General features: G+C 49.0%; 1 protein-coding gene across 1 annotated transcript in view; it reads left to right on the forward strand.

Moving 5' to 3' along the window:
• The first annotated feature begins 16,567 nt into the window (after positions 1–16,567).
• Positions 16,568–19,720, forward strand: part of LOC104511253 (villin-1-like) — a 22,945-nt gene continuing 19,792 nt past the window's right edge. The window contains exons 1-2 of the mRNA XM_010153794.1: positions 16,568–16,642; positions 18,105–18,179. Of these exons, the coding sequence (XP_010152096.1) occupies positions 16,574–16,642; positions 18,105–18,179 (144 nt within the window). The 5' untranslated portion in view covers positions 16,568–16,573. The remainder of the gene's footprint in view (positions 16,643–18,104; positions 18,180–19,720) is intronic.

Consider the following 19,720-nt stretch of genomic DNA (forward strand, 5'->3'; position numbering starts at 1 on the left):
GGCTGACGGTCATCCCTGCCTTGCTCATGAGTTAGATGCCGCCGTGGCTGGCTGAGACGTGCTTCTTGGGGGCCTTTCGCTTCAGCAAGTTATAAGCCCCAACATGTGAGGTCTTTGTGTGTCTTATGGTTGATAAACAGGCATATGTATGGCTTTCTTGTATTTTTCCCCACACTCAGGAACACAGCAGAAGGGGGAGCAGTGAATTATAACCCAATCCTCCTCTGTCAGATCTATAGGGATCTGCCTGTAAGGGGCATTATGTAGATTTTCATTTGGACATGGCAGTTTTGTTGGGCAGATGAGTGCCGGAGTGAGGCTGTGTGAGGAAAATGTGGTGGAATGTCACGTGTCTTGGTTGTAGGTCAAGGAGAGCTCTCCTGAAACATTCTCAGAAATTCATGCAGGGCTTTGGATGCTACGAGTCAGGACATTTGACCTCACGTAAGTAGTGATGGGCCTTTGTGCTGGTCCCTTGAGCAGCTTGGGAGGGCGGTGTTTGCTTTCTTTGCTTTTCCAAAGCATGAGGCCCCTGCTGTGTTATCTGGTGGGTTTGGCCTTTCCCTCTTCCTCCCAGAGCCCGGCACCCAAAAGCAGGGTGGAAATACCTTTGCAACGTGTCATTTTGCAAACACATCCTTGGCAGAGCCTGTTTCCCTGTGCACAATGTTAACCTTGTCCGCAGGCATGTGGGATGGTCAAGGCTGAGGCACATGTGGGCCATTACACTGCCAAACCTCACTTCTGTACTTCAGCAGAGCCTTCCTGCCAGCAGCTTCTGATTTACCCCACATCAACCTGTGACAATGTCTCCAGTGTCTTTGATTTGCACTGGGACACTGGAAACGGCTTCATCTGCCATCTGTGTGCATGAAAAAAAAAATAAATCACAAGGTCTTTGATCTCTGGGGATACCAAGTCACGGCTTAGGACCAGCATATGAGTGCATCAGGTCATGCATGTGGGAAAAACAGTTGGAACAGGAACATCTCAGATCATGTTTCAGTTATGAAAGTCAGGCTATTCTGTTTTCTATGAGTTAAACTGCTCGGAAATAATGTTTTCTGCTCTGTAACCCCATGGCATGACCAGAATTAGCAGGAACCAAAATGCCTGCAGCTCAGCACTAAATGAGCCCATGTTTTATGATAACCATTTTCTTTTCCCTCAGCACTGACTGTTCTAAACTGTTTTACATCTATTTCTACAGGTCACTAGGATGATTAACTACTTTTTCACTGTGGCAATGGGAAGTAGTAGGGACAGGCGGCTCAAACATCACCTGTGCCTGATGTGCCTGACTAAAGCTGGGGGTATAGGGATGTTTCCTCCCAGAGCTCAAATTCATCAATTTAATGGCTGCAGCCATGGAAAAGGGTGGGTTGGTTTACATCAGCATATATCAGCACTGAAAGGGACCCAGCCACACACCAGCTATTAATTAAACCCTTGATGCTGGTAATAAGGGCTTCCCATGGCAAAACGGGAACTGGGGCATGATGGAGTTTGGTGACAGTCATCTGAGTTCTCTGGGTGTCCTCGCCCCAGAGCTGCTGGTGTGTGACCTTCACAGCTGGGCCAGTGGTGGGCAAGGGGCTGACTCCAAAGATGGAAGGAAGACCTGCTGCAGGTCCCCATCTCCTGTGAACTGGAAGACACAAAACATGGTTCCCCTGCTCCCTGCAGCAAGGAATACACTCAGCATGGTGGAATTAAGAGAACAAAAAATGAAAGGTGAAGGCTCTTACGGGTTTTATGAGCTGTAGCCTGCTGACATTGCTTGCTAAGGGTCAGTTTTGCATCTTCAGCCATGAAACTAAGATCTCTAAGTGTTGCTCTCAGATATGGGCACACCCAGGCTGAATGAACAGGTTCAACTCGTGCCCTCATTTGCAGCTATCTGTGATTAGTGGTATCACTGGTCTCTAGCTTATGTCAAGGGTATTTTGGGTGTTTTTCCCATTAGATGTCCCTTGGGGTTGTGGAACCTGTATTGGTTTAAACCTATTCTGACACCTGATTCAGCTGATGAGCTGATCCATATCTATTTTCAGTTTGTGTGATTAGTTTAAGAAAAACAAGGACCTTGCAAGAGAAACTTGATGTGTTGGAATGGAAGAAATTGGATGGTTCTTGGTCTAGGGAGATTGTGTAGTGAAGCTATTGAACACCCAGCTGGGTGCAGTCCTGGGTCCCACAAAGGCAGAGCTGCCCGGTGATGACAGGGTAAGAAGTGGTGCCTCCATCTCTCTCCAGCGAGGGATGTTCCCTCTACCAGCAGTGAGCAGCTCCATGCAGGTGCCAGGCAGGAGCAGCTGGGATGGAGAGGAGATGGTTTGTCTTCATGTCACTGACAGCCAGTGGCACCAGGGGAGCTTTTGGAGGGGGTGGCTGCGTATTAGTTGTGGATGCCCCATCCCTGGAAGTGTTCAAGGCCAGGCTGGATGAGGCTTGGAGCAACCTGGTCTAGTGGAAGGTGTCCCTGCCCATGGCAGGGGGATGGGAACTAGATGGTCTTTAAGATCCCTTCCAACCCAAACCATTCTATGATTCCAGTCACCCTTTGCAGGCAGTTTTTTTTTCTTAACGATAAGCTGTGATACCTCCCTGAGTACCCAGACAGAACTTTCTGCTCCAGAAGGTGGCTGCAGCAAACATTGCCAGCTTTGCTGGGGTTCTCTGGTTTATCATTACTTTCCTCCTGGGAGGGCAGCGCAGTTGCATGCTCCAATGCTCCATTACGTCCCCGTTTCAGCCGGTAATCCTGGCAATCCTCACCCTTTCTCCCCATCGCCCTGGGCTGCACGCACACCCGGGGCTCCAACCTGCGAGCACAGGGAGACCCAGCTCAGCCTTGCAGGGAGCACCCCAACGACCATCCCCTCGGACCAACTGTGCCAAAATTCGGGACAGACAGAGTTGGGGGATGGAGCAGGGAATCTTGGTCCCCAGTGTCAACGTGGCACCTCGCTGTGTTCAGCAGAGATAGAGACAAGGGGAAAAAGCACCCTCCCCTGCCCTCTTAAATCTGGACAAAGCAGGTTTGTAATTAAAGCAGTGCTTAATCATTATTGCTCCGTGAATGCAGAGCTGGTGGATACTTGGTGCAGAGAGTTGGTTGAAACTCTCTCATTCCGGCTCCCCCTTTGTCCCTCCGTGAGCCTGGGAATGGGTGTGATCTCCGAGTAGGAGTGTCTCTGCGGTTAAGTAGAGGATTGAATTACTGAACGCTGCTGTTCCCGAGCTGACAAGGTAGCAGAACAGCAAACAAAAGTGCCTTGAAACCAGCTCACCGAAGAGGAGAGAAGGCGCTGGGCTCAGCAGAGAAGGGAGATCGGCGAGGGCACCCCGCACTATCCCCCAAGGTAAGCAGCTGCCCTGCACCCCGCTTAGTTTTATTTCTGAAGGCCAGACGTGTTTGGTGACTTTTTTCCTCTGGGATAGCAAGAAACAAACAAAAAACTAATCGATTTCATGTTTTTTTTTTAAAAATTGCTCCCCTGGTGTAAGCCAGGATGTCTTTTGAAAGCCATGAACCCATCCAGATTTGGGGTTGGGACAAGCAGCTATCTCAGCTCGCCAAGAACCCGTCCGGGCTACGTATCAGCTCCGAGGACACATGCTTTTCGGTTAGCTCTGCACAGGCTGGCTTTGATTTCACACAACGAGCAATTAAAACGGCATTTTGTTTTGGCCTGCTTTGGTTTATGCTTTGCTGCCATGGGGATTGGCTTAGAGCTCGCCTGTCTTTGCAGCACGGTTATGGGTCCAGGCACAAAAAGTCATTGGAAGTTCGCATTGATAGGTCCGGTTGTCGTCTAATCGATAGATCTGCTAATGGCTGAACTGCTGGGCTGTTTTACTCTGTCAGCACAGAGTGTTTTCTCATCCTGTTCGTTTGAGATGCAAATTGCACTGAGATAAAATTGAGTTGTAATGGAGTTGAGCTGCAGGCTTGCTTGCCAATATTTTTCTTAGGCGTGCCTATTAAGAACATAAATATTTAACACAAAGGAGAACCAATATGAATTAGCGCCCGTGGGAGGTTCACGCTTATTCAAGGCTACCCCAGCACAGATGAAAACACATGTTACCACAGCTGAAGCAAACTGGCCCCACAAGGGCAGCACTTAGATGGTGAATCATCCAGGTGCTCTTTACACACCGCTGCTAAATGAGCAGATAAGAGCAAAATAGAGATTAGACAATCAGACAGCACCCGCCTTTCTTTTCGTGGGGTTTTACCATACCCTGCATGCGGGCTGAGATGCCGGGTGGAAGAAATGCAAGGACGGGCACTCTCCGGCACAGTGCAGTTCAGGAAAGCCCTGACCATCTTCCCTCACCTCCTGGCAGAGTCAGGTGAGCCTCCCCTCCTCCTCCTCCCTGCACGAACAGGCTGCCCTGCTCATCCTCCAGCTCCCTTCCCACTGGTGGACACGTAGGTCTCGTGACGTTATTTCCTAGGTAGGATTTTATGGCAACAGTTTCCAAGGTCTCACAGCTGGGAGCAAACGTTTAGTGCCATGGCTGCAAACGGTGTCACCTTGGTCTCCTGCCTTCTTCTTTATCTCGGGGCTCACGGTTAATGTGAGACAACAAATCCCTGCTCTTGCCTGGCCAAGGATGCTGAAGATGCTCACGGTGTCTCCTGATCTTTTCCGTTGAGCTGCATGAGTTTTTCTGGACTTTAAGCATGGAAGTTCTTGCCTTTTCTGCTCTTGAGCCCCCAGGGAGGTTTGGGCCATGTGACAGGGAGGACATGCTCCATGGACTCTGTGACTTACAGCTGGATCATTCCTGCAGCCTGCTCCTCCAGCACTGCCCATGCTGCAGTCGTTCATTCCCAGCTGAGGCTGGCTCAGACACCTGCCCCATGCTTGGATGAGGGGCTCTGCTCTGATCCAGGCACGTCCTGCTGGACCAAAAGCTAAATACATGGTAGCCCACCTGGAAGCAGAGCCCTGAAATGCCTTGTGCAATGAAGGGGAGCTTGGGACACAAGGAAAGCCTTTGTGGTACCTGTGTGCTACCTGGCCCAGATGCATTTTAGCTTCCCCCGGGGAATGCGTGTGCCACCACCACCCCTCTTCAAGGTGCCTCCCTTGTCACAGGGAACAGGCTCTTTTTCAGCCTCTGAAATTCACTCTGGGACTGACACAAATCCACGAGTTGGGATTTCTGTGTGTGACGTGTCCAACTGCGTGAGGAAGGACTCTGGTGTTGACATCATTTAGGGTCAGCAGGTTGAGGAAAGTTATCCTCCCCCTCCACTCCACGCCTCGCCTGGAGTGCTGAGTCCAGTTCTGGGCTCCTCAGCTCCAGAAGGACAAGGAACTACTGGAGAGGGTCTGGCGCAGGGCCACTAAGATGATGAAGGGCCTGGAGCACCTTCCACATGAGGAAAGGCTGAGAGAGCTGGGTCTGTTCAGCTGGAGAAGAGGAGACTGAGGGGGGAATCTTACCAATATCTAAAGGGTGGGTGACAGGAAGATGGGACCAGGCTCTTCCCAGGGGTTTCCAGTGACAGGACTGGGGGCAACGGCCATAAACTGGAAAACAGAAAGCTCAACCTGAATATGAGGAAACCCTTCTTCCCTGTGAGGGTGACAGAGCCCTGAACAGGCTGCCCAGAGAGGGGGTGGAGGCTCCTTCCCTGGAGACTTCACACAGCTGCCTGGACTTGTTCCTGTGTGATCTACTCTAGGGGATCCTGCTCTGGCAGGGGGGTTGGACTAGATGATCTCTAGAGGTCCCTTCCAACCCCTTCCACTCTGTGAAACTGTGAATCTGTGAATCCCACACCCAAAATCTCTCTGCACCAGCTCTTTGTTTATTCACATATATTCCTCAGCTTCTGTTGGCCCCTCAGAGAAACAGATCACGCAGTCACAAGGGGATACATGCTCCTACAGCTCATTAAAACCTCTTCTTCTGCTCTCGCTTTCCACATCATACAACCCTGGAAATGGTCCTAATTATGATTTATTCTGGATGATTGTGTGTTTCCACTGTATTTCTACACATTCTGGGTGTAGAGGAATGCAGAAAGGGGTGAATATTGTCTCTAAGTCTTTGGCATCTTTCAGACCAAGAAGGCCTCTGAGATACAATGATAATTTCCAGTCTCCAATCATGGGCTTTTGCTTCAGTCACCTCGATTTCCAAGGATCTCTGCTTGAAATAGAAATCCTACCATTTGTTCCTTCTTTATCTGAGCCTATTCATGCTTATCTGAGGCAGCGCTGGGTAGAGTAACTTTACCTTATATCCATGTCAAAGACATGAGACATAGGGGATGCTAAATTGCACCTTTGAGCTCCATCCTGTGCAGTTCCTGTGGGATGAGCTATTCCGAGCAGCTGACCTCTCCTACCTAAAAACGTCCTGTTGCCATGCCCTGGGATGAAAGAATAGGCTCTTTATTTAAAACTGCTCGTATACAAAAACAGCTGAACACGCTAAGAAACATGCAGTGCTAAAATCATGCTCTTTTTTGGGTGGTAGAGACTATTGAGATACCCATCTTCCCTTTGGGAGGGTGCTAGAGCCTGAATGTCACTGTACTTTGTTGCTGTCTATGAAATAGCTGTCTAGGTCTGAGGAAATTGCACCCATCCCAGACTTTCAGATTCCTGCTTCCCATCCCTGTGCTCAGACAAAACTCCTATTGGCAGCTTTGGGTGCAAAAGGCAGTCCCAGATGCATGACTCTGTCTCAAGCTGTTTGCAGTGTTTGCAGGGATGTTTTATGCATTTGGCTATGTGCAGTTGACGTGCTGCTATCAAAGCTGGCCTTCGTTTCTGCCCAGAGGGGATCGCACACTCCTCCCGCGCTCGCGTGCTGTGGTCCCGCGTGGGCTGGCTTTCGTGTTTTATGCCAAGTGAGTGCCAGCCGCGCGGCCGTGTGGGCTGGATCTTTGCTCTTTCCCGTGCCATGTTGGCACAGGGCTGTGATCAGGCGTGCAGGAGCCCCAGAGCTGGGCAGCACAGGGTTTAGCTCAGAAAATGGTGATGCACCAGCACCATCCATCATACAGCACATGGAAAAAATTACAGCTCTTTATTGTCCCATGCACGACAGGACAAGGGGTAACGGGTACAAATTGAAAGTGAGGAGGTTTAGATTAGATATCAGGAAGAAATTCTTCCCGGAGAGGGTGGTGAGGCACTGGCACAGGTTGCCCAGAGAAGCTGGGGATGCCCCATCCCTGGGAGTGTCCAAGGCCAGGCTGGATGAGGCTTGGAGCAACCTGGTCTAGTGGAAGGTGTCCCTGCCCATGGCAGGGGGGTTGGAACTGGATGATCTTTAAGGTCCCTTCCAACCCAAACCATTCTGATTCTATGATTCTATGTTCCTGCGCCCTTCATTCCCAGTAATCCACTCCATCTCCATTTGCCCCCTTGTCTCCCTCGACCCCTTTCCTACCACAACAGAGAAGAGCCACCACAAGCCCTCTCAGGAAGGAGACACAAACACAGTGTCTCTGGAGGGTGGGATGGTGCGTAAAGTGAGGAGACACAGATGGGGACTAAGTGGCACCCGCAAAGTCACAGGAGGACCAAGAGTGGCCTTGCAGCACATCCTGGTTTGGAAGGGCTGAATGAAACAGGGATAAATACACCACATATGAGACTCTGAATGTCCCTCTGGTTTCACATGAGCCTAGACAATAATGCTAGCATGGGTGACTGGTACCAAAAAGGCGGGAGTTGCTGGTGAGAGAAGATCCTGTGAAGGTCTGTCAACCATTTCTTTCCAGCTCGTTTAAGGTAACTCACACCTTGGCTCAGCACCTCATCCTTAAATGTGGAAGCCTGGGTTGGGGTGGTTGGTACCTGCTTGGTTTGAAACAATTTAGATGTCTTTTGGCAGAGTTGTGTCATCAAAAGTACATGGAGGGTGAGCTTTCCTTTGCTGCTTGAGAAACAAACCTTCCCCCTGAATAAATCCACTGCTTCTCATCGGGCCAGCACTGGAAATGCACAGTCACCTACGGAGCATCACTCTGAGGCCTAGGGCATTTCATTTGCAATCTGAAATGTAAGCGTGTTTTCTTTCCAGAAGTTCTGGTTTTCCCTTCCCAAGTTTGGTGTGATGCTCACAGGTCTGAACTGGAGCAAAACCACAACGGTCCCTTCCTTTTGATAGGTAATCTTGCCGCTTCCCACTGGAAAGCCAGTGTTCTGGGAACTGTTTCTCCAGACCTTCCAGCACCCCTGTTCCATCACCATCAAAGGTCCTGACAGCAAGGGCTTATCCAACTGCACTAGTTAAACCGTGCACCGGGGAAAACCTGCTCTTTATCCTGCACACATACTTGTATGCACTTACATGCATGCACATTCTTAAAATAAATATATAACTTACATACAGCAGCAAAAATTGTGACTCAGACTTGTTTTGTGAGCAGGATGGGCCAGGTGGACACTGGGGCTTGGGTTTACAGTTTGCGGGATTTGATTTGGTTTATGCTGACCGATCTGGCAAGCAGTGTCTTGTCATGGTGGATAAGACTGAGCTCCCACGCTCTGAAAGAGGTGAAGGCCAGCGTGGTAACCTGGGCTTTCCACCCTAGTGTTTGCCCCATAGGCCAAGGGGACAGTAAGTCCCTCCTGACCGAGGGTCACCAGATCTGCCCTAGACCAACGACAGGAACCCAGGGAGAGTCCTGCTTGGACTTAAGCACCTAAAAGTAAGACATCCAAGTGAGCGTGGATGATTCCCAGCCTCTTGCCCCCTCTCCCTAGTCTTCCTCCAGGCTCTTCTAACCTTGCATTGGAAACAGTGGCCTCTCCTCCATTTCAGCTGGGAAAATGCCTTCTTTTGAGGGTCTCTCCTCAATTTCTGTAAACTTCTGAAGTGCAGGTGCTCCCCAGGGTTCAGGAAGCTCTTGCACAGGTGACCAAACACACATGCTCCTCTCCCTGGTGCCTCAGCTCTCGTTTCACTTCCCTGCAGTCATTAGGTTAAATAATGCTCCATTAAAATGCTGGTGAAAATTGGGAAAAGTTCATAACTTTCTTCCTGGAGGTGTTGAGTAATTAGAAGTTAGTTTCTGAGAACGTTTCTAACCTGAACCACTTCTCTGGAAACCAGGAAGAGGAATTAAAATGGCTTCAGCTTTTGTTTTCCTTCTACGTGCCTCTCCTGCCCTCCCTGTGGCACGGCGCCCTGCCTTCAGATGCAGTGCTGGTCCCGAGCCAGGGATCTCTCCCTTTCACCAGGGAGAAAGAGCTGAAAGAAAGGAGAGATTTGTTCGTAATGAATTGGCAAGCCACACGCTCGCCTTTCCCTTGGGATGGCTCTGTACCATTACCGACTCAATGACCTCCAAGGAGGAGCTGGAGGGGGAATGGATACCTCTGAAGTAGGTGAGCACCACTCTGCATTTTATTATTTGAAAATAATGCATCTGGCACTGTACCAGGGGCAATGCCGCTGCACGGTGCTTGCACACAGAAGGCCTTTAGCAGCTTCTTGTGCCACTGTTTTTTCTCATGGATCTTCGGAGAGGTGGGTTTGAGCCAAAAGTGTTTGTTATCGAGCACTGGGACTGATCGCAGGGGGATGTCACTGCAGCTCAGACTCTGCTGCTGCTTCTGAAAGCTTTGAGTCTAATCGGATTGCTCTCACCGTGCAGAGATGCTACCTGCCTGGGAGAGCCTGCTGCTTTCAAAGATGTCCCAGGGAAGAAGGACTTCCCAGGAAAACAGTCATTGAAGAGCAGCATGGGTGGTCTGACCTTCTCTACAGGACACCAGCACAAGGACTGTCAGCCCGCCTCCACGTTCAGCCAATTTACTCTCCCTTTTCCAGCACCAATCACTGCTGAGCCCTGGGCTCTGCATCCAGCGTGATGAATGCAGAAACTCAGACTGCATGACCTGGGAGTTGTGGCTGGTGTTAAGGCTTTCTCATTTAATTCTGTTCTTCCATTGTTGAGAAGTTTGCTGGGATAATACAGCTCTGCTGTTCCCAGGACGAATAGTCAGTTGTTAAAATTTTACAGGCAGGATTCAGAAAAGTCTGCTTCTGCAAATCAGTTTCCCAACACCATCTATTTGAAGACCAGACTGCTGGAAAACCACCAGCAGTAAGACAGGTAGAGAGGACAAAGGCGGTCGTAAAGAGAGGTGTGGAGAGATGAGCAACGTTTTCTGGATGGAGCGGGGTGTTGAGCTACGATTTATGGCAGGTGGAAATGAGGCAACGGCGGAGACTAGTCAAAGTCACAGGAGATAAACTGTGAGTTGCCTGCCCTTCTAAATCAGATGGCCTCTGAGGAATTTGAAGAGACAGATGAGATACAGATTGAGGGTTGTTGCAACTGGGAAGGTGGTTATTTCCCAGTAACCTAGTATTTCCTTGTGCTCCTTCCTTTTAAGTAAGCAGGAAAAATTTATGCAAAGCCCATCTGCACGTGGGTCACAAGGGGCTGAAAGGTGAAGGCTCACAGCATCAGTGAGTTTCTCAAAAAGACTGTGTCAGATTTTTCTGTGTCAGACTCTCTACTGAGCAAGTCAGAGATGCCCGAAATGAGCAGAGAGTGAAGGCACAAGCTATAGGAAGACACACCAACCTGAAGGTCTGCTTCTTGGTGATACCTGAAATTCGCAGAGTTCAAGGGATACAGCAGCTGGGTCCTGGGAAAACTGGACGGCTTTTGTCAGACAAGGGAAACTGGTTATTGCTCAGGCAGAGCCCTAGAACTTGGCTAGGTGGATCCTGATTTGTGCATCCTTTGAATTTACTGAACAGGAAATTCAAACCTCTCCTGGGATATAGAGCACTTCTGCTCCAAGAGGCCATCAAGAACATGAAATCGTCTCAGTGATTCTTCTTTTTCTCCCAGGCCCTTAAGTGTTCACTCACATTAATGCTGAACAGGCTATAGCATCTCAGTCCTCGGCATCCCAGCCCTTACCCCATGAACAAAGAAGAGAAAAGACCAGCTGCCTGTGATTACAGGTAGCTGTTTGGACAAGACGTGATGGGCTGATCCCTGTCAGTTGTTCACGGAGAAAGGGAAAACCTGCCCATCTCAACCCAGTGAAGTCCCTTCTTGACGCCAGAGCTTTGACCCCAAGAAGGTGTGCGAGAAGCTTCTTCACAATCTTAGTTCATCCTGTCCAATGCCCCATCCCGAGTTTTGATCCATCTCTCCTTAAGACACAAAAAGCCTTTCAACCCCTTTCATGATCCACCCAGATGATTTGGTAGCATGGACAAGGGATCTTTTCCAACCTGTGGAGGCGGCAGGGTGAAGCCCTGAAGCATGAAGATCCGTCCACGTTGTGATCTTAACGCCAAACCAATGGGAAGGCGCAGCTTGCTGAAAGTGCAGCACCGGAACAGGGGCTCACGGTCACAGACCCCCGAGGAGCCGAGCCCAGAGAGCACATGCCAGCCATCTAGCCATCTCATTTCAAAGACATTAAGTAAAGGCGAGCCTGCCAGCTTCCCTAATAAGCTGTTCCAATATTTAATTGCCCACTGTGATCAGAAATAGCATCTTATTTCAAGGCCTGTTTTACATAATTTTAGCTGCCAGGCAACAGCTCTTTCCAAGAAGGCTGAAGTGCTCTCTGTGGTCAGCCGGGCATGTTTGTGCAGAGCCCTCTCCTTGGCACGCTGACCACACCGAGCTCATGGACCTGGACCTCACCAGACCTAGAGGAGGAGGGTGAGCCGAGATGTACTTTTCCCTCTTTTGTCACACCCCCTCCCTCAAACCACATATCCCATTCCCTGCCTCATCACCATGGCTCAGCACATCCAACATGGGTAGTGCAAGTCAGCTCTGATTGCAACCCTCCCTGCGCTCTTACCGATGAAAACTTGGTCTTTCTGCCATAAAACTGGAGGAGGATATTATGTGACTGAATGTGTGACAACATGAGAGAGAAGACAAGCCCCTTTGGACCTCCATACCTACCATTTCTACATGAGATGAAAGCCACTTTTTCTCCTCTTGTAACAGGAAAATAAGACAGCTTGAATCGGTTGAGTGTTCTGGACGGTCACTGTTCAAAGCAACAGTCCCAAGCAATAGCTGATGAGACACACAAGGTAACTCAACATTGAATTTCATTCCTCTGGACAAAACAAGAGTTAACTGCTGTCCTCTCTGCAAACAAAAAATGGCACCTACTTGAGCCCAGATGCCCATCTATAATGGAGACAATGAAAGCAATTCAACAGCCCTGGTTTACCTCATCTAATGCCAGTCCAAGTACTCCCAATAATTAGGCCTTTCAGCCTGGAAAGGCTGGAGCCACAGCTGCTTCCTATTTTCCCGAAGCTGTACAGAGCATTAGTCATTTCACTGGGGTTTTTTTATGACCGTGACTACAGCCGAGGAAGTGTGCCGCCAAAACCCAGACAAGCCAAATCAGGCTTAATTCAGAACGTACTTCGGGAGTCTGAAATGATCTCCTATCCCCCTTCTGAGTCCTTACTTTCCTTCTCCACCCAAACAGATCGAGTCCGCCTGAAGAAATGTCCTGCTAGGTCTGCTTTCTCGACACGTACCGGGTCGACCAAAGGGAAGTAGTGATTTCTGGCATTTCCAGCCCAACTGTTATTCATTAAACAGTCTTGGGAGTGACCTTGACACTTAATTAGTCATCTAGTCATCCTGAAGGTAAAGCTTTTCCCTGCGCTGTGCTGGTTGGAGAGGGGAAGGGGTTCATATTTAGCAAGCAGTAGCGTTGCTGTGATTTTGGCGGCACGTGAAGGGGAGCGGGTGTAACAGCGACCTGCCTGCCCTCACCCCCCAGCTTTGTTACCTAGATCGCATTAGGGAAGGCTTTGCTTTTAGCTCTGGAGGCTCCAGATTGTCCCGACCATGACATCCAGCCAAGACACCAGCCTGGTTTCTATGTCCTCTGCCCTCACCCAACAGCAACATTTGCTTTTTGCAGTTTAATTCACGGTAGCTTAACCGAGTGGGGATGACCCCTCAGGGCAGCTCCAAGCCAGCAGTTGCCTTTGCTCTGCAGCAGCTGCCTCTCAGCCCGCGTTCATGGTGTAAACTTTTCTCCTCTTTCCACGGTTGCAAAAGTCCGTGGAAATGGTGCAAATGGAGTAGCTGGCCCTGCAGGTGGAAATTGGGTAGTTGCATGTTACTTATGTGGGGTCAAAGAGGGGAGCTACAGCTGCTTTAGTGTCTCTTTTCCTCCTTCAGACGTAAAGCTGTGTCTGTACAAGGAAGCAAATGTCCATCTCTATAATAATTTTTTTTTTCCTGGTGAATTCTTGCCCCAAAGGCAGTTGAGTCATGCTTCTTGACAATTTGCATTTTACCTAGCACTGGGCAAAACTGGTTTGATTGGGTTAGGAACGGACCTCGAGATCTCTGTTCAAACCCCAGTGAACCCAAGCCTCTTAACATGACTTTTTTTCTCTTTTCAAATTAGAAAAGTTTCTGCCCTTCCTGCTTTCAGCACAGATGGGAAGTTTTCACTCCATAAATACTGGATTTTGTGTCTGGGCAGGAGATGAATTATGGGATCATCTGATTAAAAACCCACATTAAATCATTAATGAAATGAGCTGTCTGATTATATAAGTCATATTCCTATTATTTCTAACTTAGCCACCAGCCAAAAGAAGCTGGAAAGTCCGAAGAAACAGCCAACCTTGTCTGCACTTCATTCTCCCCCAGCTTAATGACCGAGGGAAGGGAGGGACAGCATTTCCCAGAAAAGCTGGGACCAGTCCTAATGGGCAGGTTTCAGTTGGAGAAAGGAGCCCCAGGAGTGGAGTTCCAAGATGCCCGTTTTGAGTCGGAGGGGTTTGGGTGGGAATCAGTAGAGCATAGCTGGCTTTCGGAGGGCTTTGTCCAACATGACTGTCTACGCTCAGAGGAATCTCAGCATCCTCTGGGTTACTTTTCTAACGGGAGAGGTTGGGATGCTGGGAGAAGCAGGGAGCCAGCTGTGTGTCTCATAGCTGGCCAGTCGCTGGTTTCCTGCGCTGTTAACAGGCGAGCAAGGTGTCTGCTGCCTTCCACAGGCAGAAGTGTCAGTTTTGCTAAAAAAGCTTCACTGCCCTGAATTCTCCTTCATATATAAACATCCTTAATGCCTTTGTTTTCATTTTGTTCCTGTTTTGATGCTGGAAGGAAAAACCCTAAATAAGTTAAAAAGAGCTGAGGGAAGGAGGCTGCACTTGGGTTTTTCTTCGGTAGGGATCTTTCAGGTGCCCTATAAAAGAAAGGAAAGGTTTTTTTGGTTAAAAATCTGAACTGAGATCATGTTTTTGACTTCCATTCCTGATAGCCCTGGACTTCACAGTAGGTGCGTCAGGGCCGCATTCAGAAAAGTCTAGCTCCATTGTAGACACCCAAATATCATCCTGGACCTGGCCTTCAGTCTGTGCGGGTCTCAATTACCTTTCCGGGAACTGAGATGAAAAATACCTTTTCTTCTCCTTGCTGTTTCTCTTCTTGCCTGGAAGCTACCTGGAGGACCTGAGAGGGAGATGAAAAAAGCTGAATGTGCTCCTGATAGGGACGTGAGGCCACACAGACTCAGTCTTCCACAGTCCTTCAGCTATATCTGTGTTCTGGAAGGAGTGAGTATGTCTGACTCCTGCTGTGGCGTGCTGCCAGGCTGTGGGTGCCTGCTCAGTTAGCAGAGAGGTTTGGGGTTGTGCTCAAAACACCCATGGAGGTACCTGCATCTCTCTACCACCTGGGCCAAGGAGCCAGGGTCTGGTTGCTCTGGGCTGTGGGAGATCTGGATGGACCAATGTTCCTGCCTAGAAGACAATTTCTGTGCTCTTACTTAGTGTGCAAACTTTTCGGGGAAGGACCGCCCCTTATTATGACTTCATGGTGCCAAGTGTAGCACATCTCTCCATGCTCTGATAACATGAGCAATAAACACACCTTCTGGCAAGGGATCACCTGTGTTTGTTCTTTCCATCCTTCAGAAGGAGTTTCTCCCACAGCTTTGTGCAGTAGCTTCTTTTATTTTTCATCTCGTCGTGGCTCAGTTGTGCCAAGCTGCAGCAGCCAGGGCATCGTTCCTTCTCGTAGGCGGTTCCCTACAGCTGAGCAGAGGAGCACAGAAGAGGCCATGGCCTACAATCAGTGCAGCCTTTTCATCCAGAGACAGAGAAAAAAATGCGGTCAATCAAGTTGTTTTTCACGTAGTACAATCGTTCAATCTGTCACGAGCAAATGCAAATCAGGGGAGCGCACTGGCAAAGCAAATGAATGCAAAACACGGAAATCAGTGAGCCGTGTTTTCTCCTTGATTTTTGAGCAAGAAATCAGTGAACCGTGTTTTCTCGTGTTTTCTCCTTGATTTTTGAGCAGGGTTGCCTCAAGTGGGAGAAACTGATAGGGTTCTTGCCCCTACACAAACACAGTCTGTCCCGTGGCCACTGCGGCAGAGCCGAGTGGCTCAGGAGGCACCTGCCATGCCCCACAGACCAGCCAGCTCTGCTAAGGTAGGACCCAGAGTCCTCATCTACATTGGGTTTGGGTTTGATTTGCTTCATGAGGTTGCCCTGCAAACAAGCTGGGTTCAGAATTTGCTCCTTGAGCAAAACATCAAGGCCAGGCTGGATGTGGCTTTGAGCAACCTGGTCTAGTGCAAGGTGTCCCTGCCCATGGCAGGGGGGTTGGAACTAGATGATCTTTAAGGTCCCTTCCAACCCAAACCATTCTATGATTCTATGATCAGCTATCGAAGCAGTAGGGTTGGGGAGCATCGCCAAGGGAAGGCCTTTTTTCTTTTCACGGCTGGTAGATGTGATAGAGAACGGCTGGGAAACCTTCACCCATCAGAGGGGCAGCTGGAGATACCAAAACCATCTCAAATGTCCACAGACACTTTTGTGTGGGCAACTCAAACCTACCTCTTCCCCATACAGGCAGCAGAGCCTAGGGAGCTGCTCTGCTACGTGTAAAGGAGACAGCTGGGTCATCAGTTGGATCACTCTGTGTGCTCTGCTGACTGTGCTGGCTGTGTCTCCACTGACCTTTACAGAGCTGAGAGCCTGGTGCCCTGCCCTTCGCTACCTTGCAGGTATCTTAATTTAGACCTGGATCTCATCCTGAAGTGGAATGGCTTCATTCCTTAGGATCCCAGTGCCCCAGGGTACATGACCTGACCTCCAGTGGCCGCTCCAGGAGGGCATGGGTCTCCTGGAGCTCCTCTGTTGTCTCTGCCACCCCTCATGGCATGGTGGGAACAAAGCAGTACTGATGTCAGTTCCAACACCCCAGCAAATCCTTTCCATCTGGGGGAAAAATAATCCTGCACCAGAACAACAGTATCCTATCCTGTCTTTGCTGGGCTGTGATCCCACACTTTGCTTGCCCCCCACCCCATGAGCATGGATAACCTGGAAATGGGGGTTCATCCCACCTTACTGTTGATAACTACAGCTGTGCTCTCTTCAGAGTCAGCAGAGAGTCTTCGAGGTGTCGATTTTCCGTATTAAACCTCCACCGACTGTAAGAGGAACCCAGCTGTCTGCCACCCTTACTGTTGTATCCAATTATACATTTGTTTTGTTTTTTCTTCTTCCTTTCCCTTCTAGCTCAGACTGCAGGATGACAGACGGTGACACAAATCTCCCGACAATCGAGAGAAAGCTGGGACTGCAGATATGGGGCATAGAGGTATGACAAGATGCGATGATGGCTTGTGTCCTCTGCACGTGTGTATGTGTGTGTATGTTTTAAGAAAGAGATGTTATTGAAATAATCTGGGTAGGAAGATAGGGTCTTACAGATAAGATACAGTCAGAAACAGGAGACCCAATGTCTTCCTGTGCTACCTTCAACATGTTATTGCTTTAGTTTCAATTTTGCTAATATTGTCTAAGGGAAGATGAGTGTGGTGGGACTGAAGCTGTTCCTCCAGAACTGGAGGTTTTCCTACCCCCTTCTGGAACCAATGCAAGACTGCTTTAGCACACCAGAAATTAATTCCCTGTTTCACCACGAAGAGGGGTTATGCTTAGTAACTTTGGCCTATGCCAGCAGCTGCCGTGGGGAAGGCACCTGTTTTTTCATCAAAGGCATCCCATGGAGACTGTTTGCACTTCATCCTTGTCTTTCCCACGCTGATCAATGGGTCACTGCAAGGAGAGATACTGCAGCCTGCGAGGTCACCTTCTGCTTGTGGTGGTGTTTGATTTTGGATTGGAGCTGGGCTGTGCTCAATTCTGCCTTTTTCTGGCCCAACTCGCCAAGAACATTCCCATGCAATGAGAGGAGGCATAGACTGAGATGCAGGGTCCACTCAGGGGAGCAGTGGGAAGGGGCTCCAACACGTCTCCAAGTGGTGGTGGCCCAGCTGTGTTCCAGATATCACAGTGTTCCATTTGTCTCCAAGGCACTGTGCTACACTTCTTTCCAGAGGATCTGTAATTAGAGACTTGTTGGTTCACAAGGGTCAAGCTGGTATGCTGGGAAACAAGTCAGGCCACCAGAAGAATGTATGTCTCTCATTCCAGGAACCACAGAGCCAGTTCAAGCCTGGGAACCGCATGTGTTCTGGTGGGTGGCACATGCAGGCACCTACGCTGGGCAGGCATGGCTGGTTAATTGTGCACTTGTGCCAGATGAAGTGTGCAATTAGGGTCTGGAGGGGTGTGCTCAGGCCTGTCTTTTCTCAGCGCTGCTAGTTGCTGTGAATTCCTGGCAAAGGGGTTATCTTAACAAAGCTCTGAGAGTTATCTATGAACTTACAGCTACTGAGTAAAAGCCATGTCTCAAAAGTAAACTGAGGATGAGATGTGCTCACTCCCCAGGGAAATTCCCCACAAATGCAAGCTCTGGAGCACTTCAGCCTGACCTCCAGGTCTTCTTGCTCTAGACCTACAGGACTGCAGAAGAGCAAGGAGACTAAAAAATACTTGTCAATATGTCCAAGCAGCATTATCATTTGCCCCTTCTCACCCCTCAGTATTTTTGGAAATTCCCCCAGAAATGGCTTTTCCCAGCTCACAAGCACAGCCCTGATTCTTCCTTCTCCAAACCCTGACTGTCACCTTAGTGTTTCAGCTGTCCTGCTTCACACCCATCAACTTCTGGCTCTGAAGTTCTAGCAATGACCCAAACACTCATTTCCTTACAGAGCATGAAGATGGTTCCAGTACCTGAAAAGGCTTATGGGACGTTTTTTGAAGGAGACTGTTACATAATTCTGCACGTAAGTAAGGCCACCAAACGTTGGTGACTTTGGTCAGCAGTTGGTTCAACCCTGTTTGTTTAGCTCTGACTTGTATCCTGGGTACCCTCACTGGTGAGAGCAGCACTGTGGGTAAAACTGTTTGTGCACGTGTGTTCACCACCTCATCCCACACCTGAATTTAACATGCCTGTTGCAACAACTCTGTGTTTGGTAAATCAGAAGTCCAGAGAAACCGTTAGCTTGGCAATTCATTAAAATTATTTATCTTCTAATCAACTGAGTCACATAGTCAACACGGCACAATATCCAGTACATTCTTGGCAAACTAAATCAAGGCCCACATTTGCATGATTTACGGGAGTCTTTTGGGGGTGTGGGACTTGGCTGACCAGAGCGTCTTATTTTCAGCAGATGATGTGGGTTGTGGAGGTATGTCACTTACTCTGTGTTACACAAGCAGCATGGAGGCTCTGCAGCCCTTCTCATGTCCCCGTTAGGACATATCTGTCCCTCTCAAATTTAGTCCAGAGCTACTTGCAACCACCTGAACCCAGACTGACCAAAAGCATGAGGAACTTCTGAGAACCAGCTCTACTGTACAGGCTGTACAAAGGGCCTGGTGTTCCTGAAGTTCTGTGGGAGGATGACGTGTTGCACTCAGCTCCCAGACCTCCTTCCAATCCTCTTTATCTCCATAGAGCAATCCAGGCCCCATTGCATCAATGCCCATACAGTGGAAACCAGAAGCATTTCCGACTTCCTGGGTCTGAGTGTCCCATCTCCATCAGTCATGAGACAGCAAACCTCCAGTATCCCACAGAAACCAAATGCACATCCCCTATATGTCAAGCTAGGAAAGCAAGCTGGGATAAGAATGAGTCTCCAGCTCTAATTCACCCTGCACATGCCTTTATGCTTCCTTTCGAGTGCTGAATAGATTTGGTAGCAGCTACCCAAAGGCATACTTAGAGCATACTATGAGTGTCCTTACAAGGAGTTGACTATAAATATCAGTGTAGGTTTTGATGCTCACAGGCTCAGCTTATGTTGCAATAGCTTCCCCAGGTAGAAAAGCCTTTAATCGGTCCACTACTCTCCTCTCCACCTGCAGACAGGAGGGTAGAAGCATTCTTCTTTGTGTTCTGCATCTTGACTGGAGGCTCTCCAAACAAAGATAGTCCACAGGACAATGGGACTTTGATCATCCTCAATAAATGTATTAAACTGAGCGATTTTGCAACGAATTAATTAGCTGTGTCTGGCGGAACTGAGCTGTATTTTATATTTGAGCCGCACAAAGCAAATAAACAGAACTTAGTGTCAAATCCAGTTCATAAAATGAGCTTTTATTACCTTTCCCAGGCATCCGTGATAGGGTTTAACACAGTAGGTGCTGAAAAATAACTGGCATAACTCACATAGCGATAAGCACACCTGGTCCCAGTTGGCTTGTCTCCTCTTTCTAGGCTGTTGGGTTGTTCTGTAATAAGATGAATCACAGCACGCACACGCAGGCTCGGCTTCATTTGGAGTTATGTCTGGTTTGCAAGTCAGCAGGA

Source organism: Eurypyga helias, unplaced genomic scaffold, assembly GCF_000690775.1.
Source record: "Eurypyga helias isolate BGI_N326 unplaced genomic scaffold, ASM69077v1 scaffold12520, whole genome shotgun sequence".
In the NCBI taxonomy this organism is placed as follows: Eukaryota; Metazoa; Chordata; class Aves; order Eurypygiformes; family Eurypygidae; genus Eurypyga; species Eurypyga helias.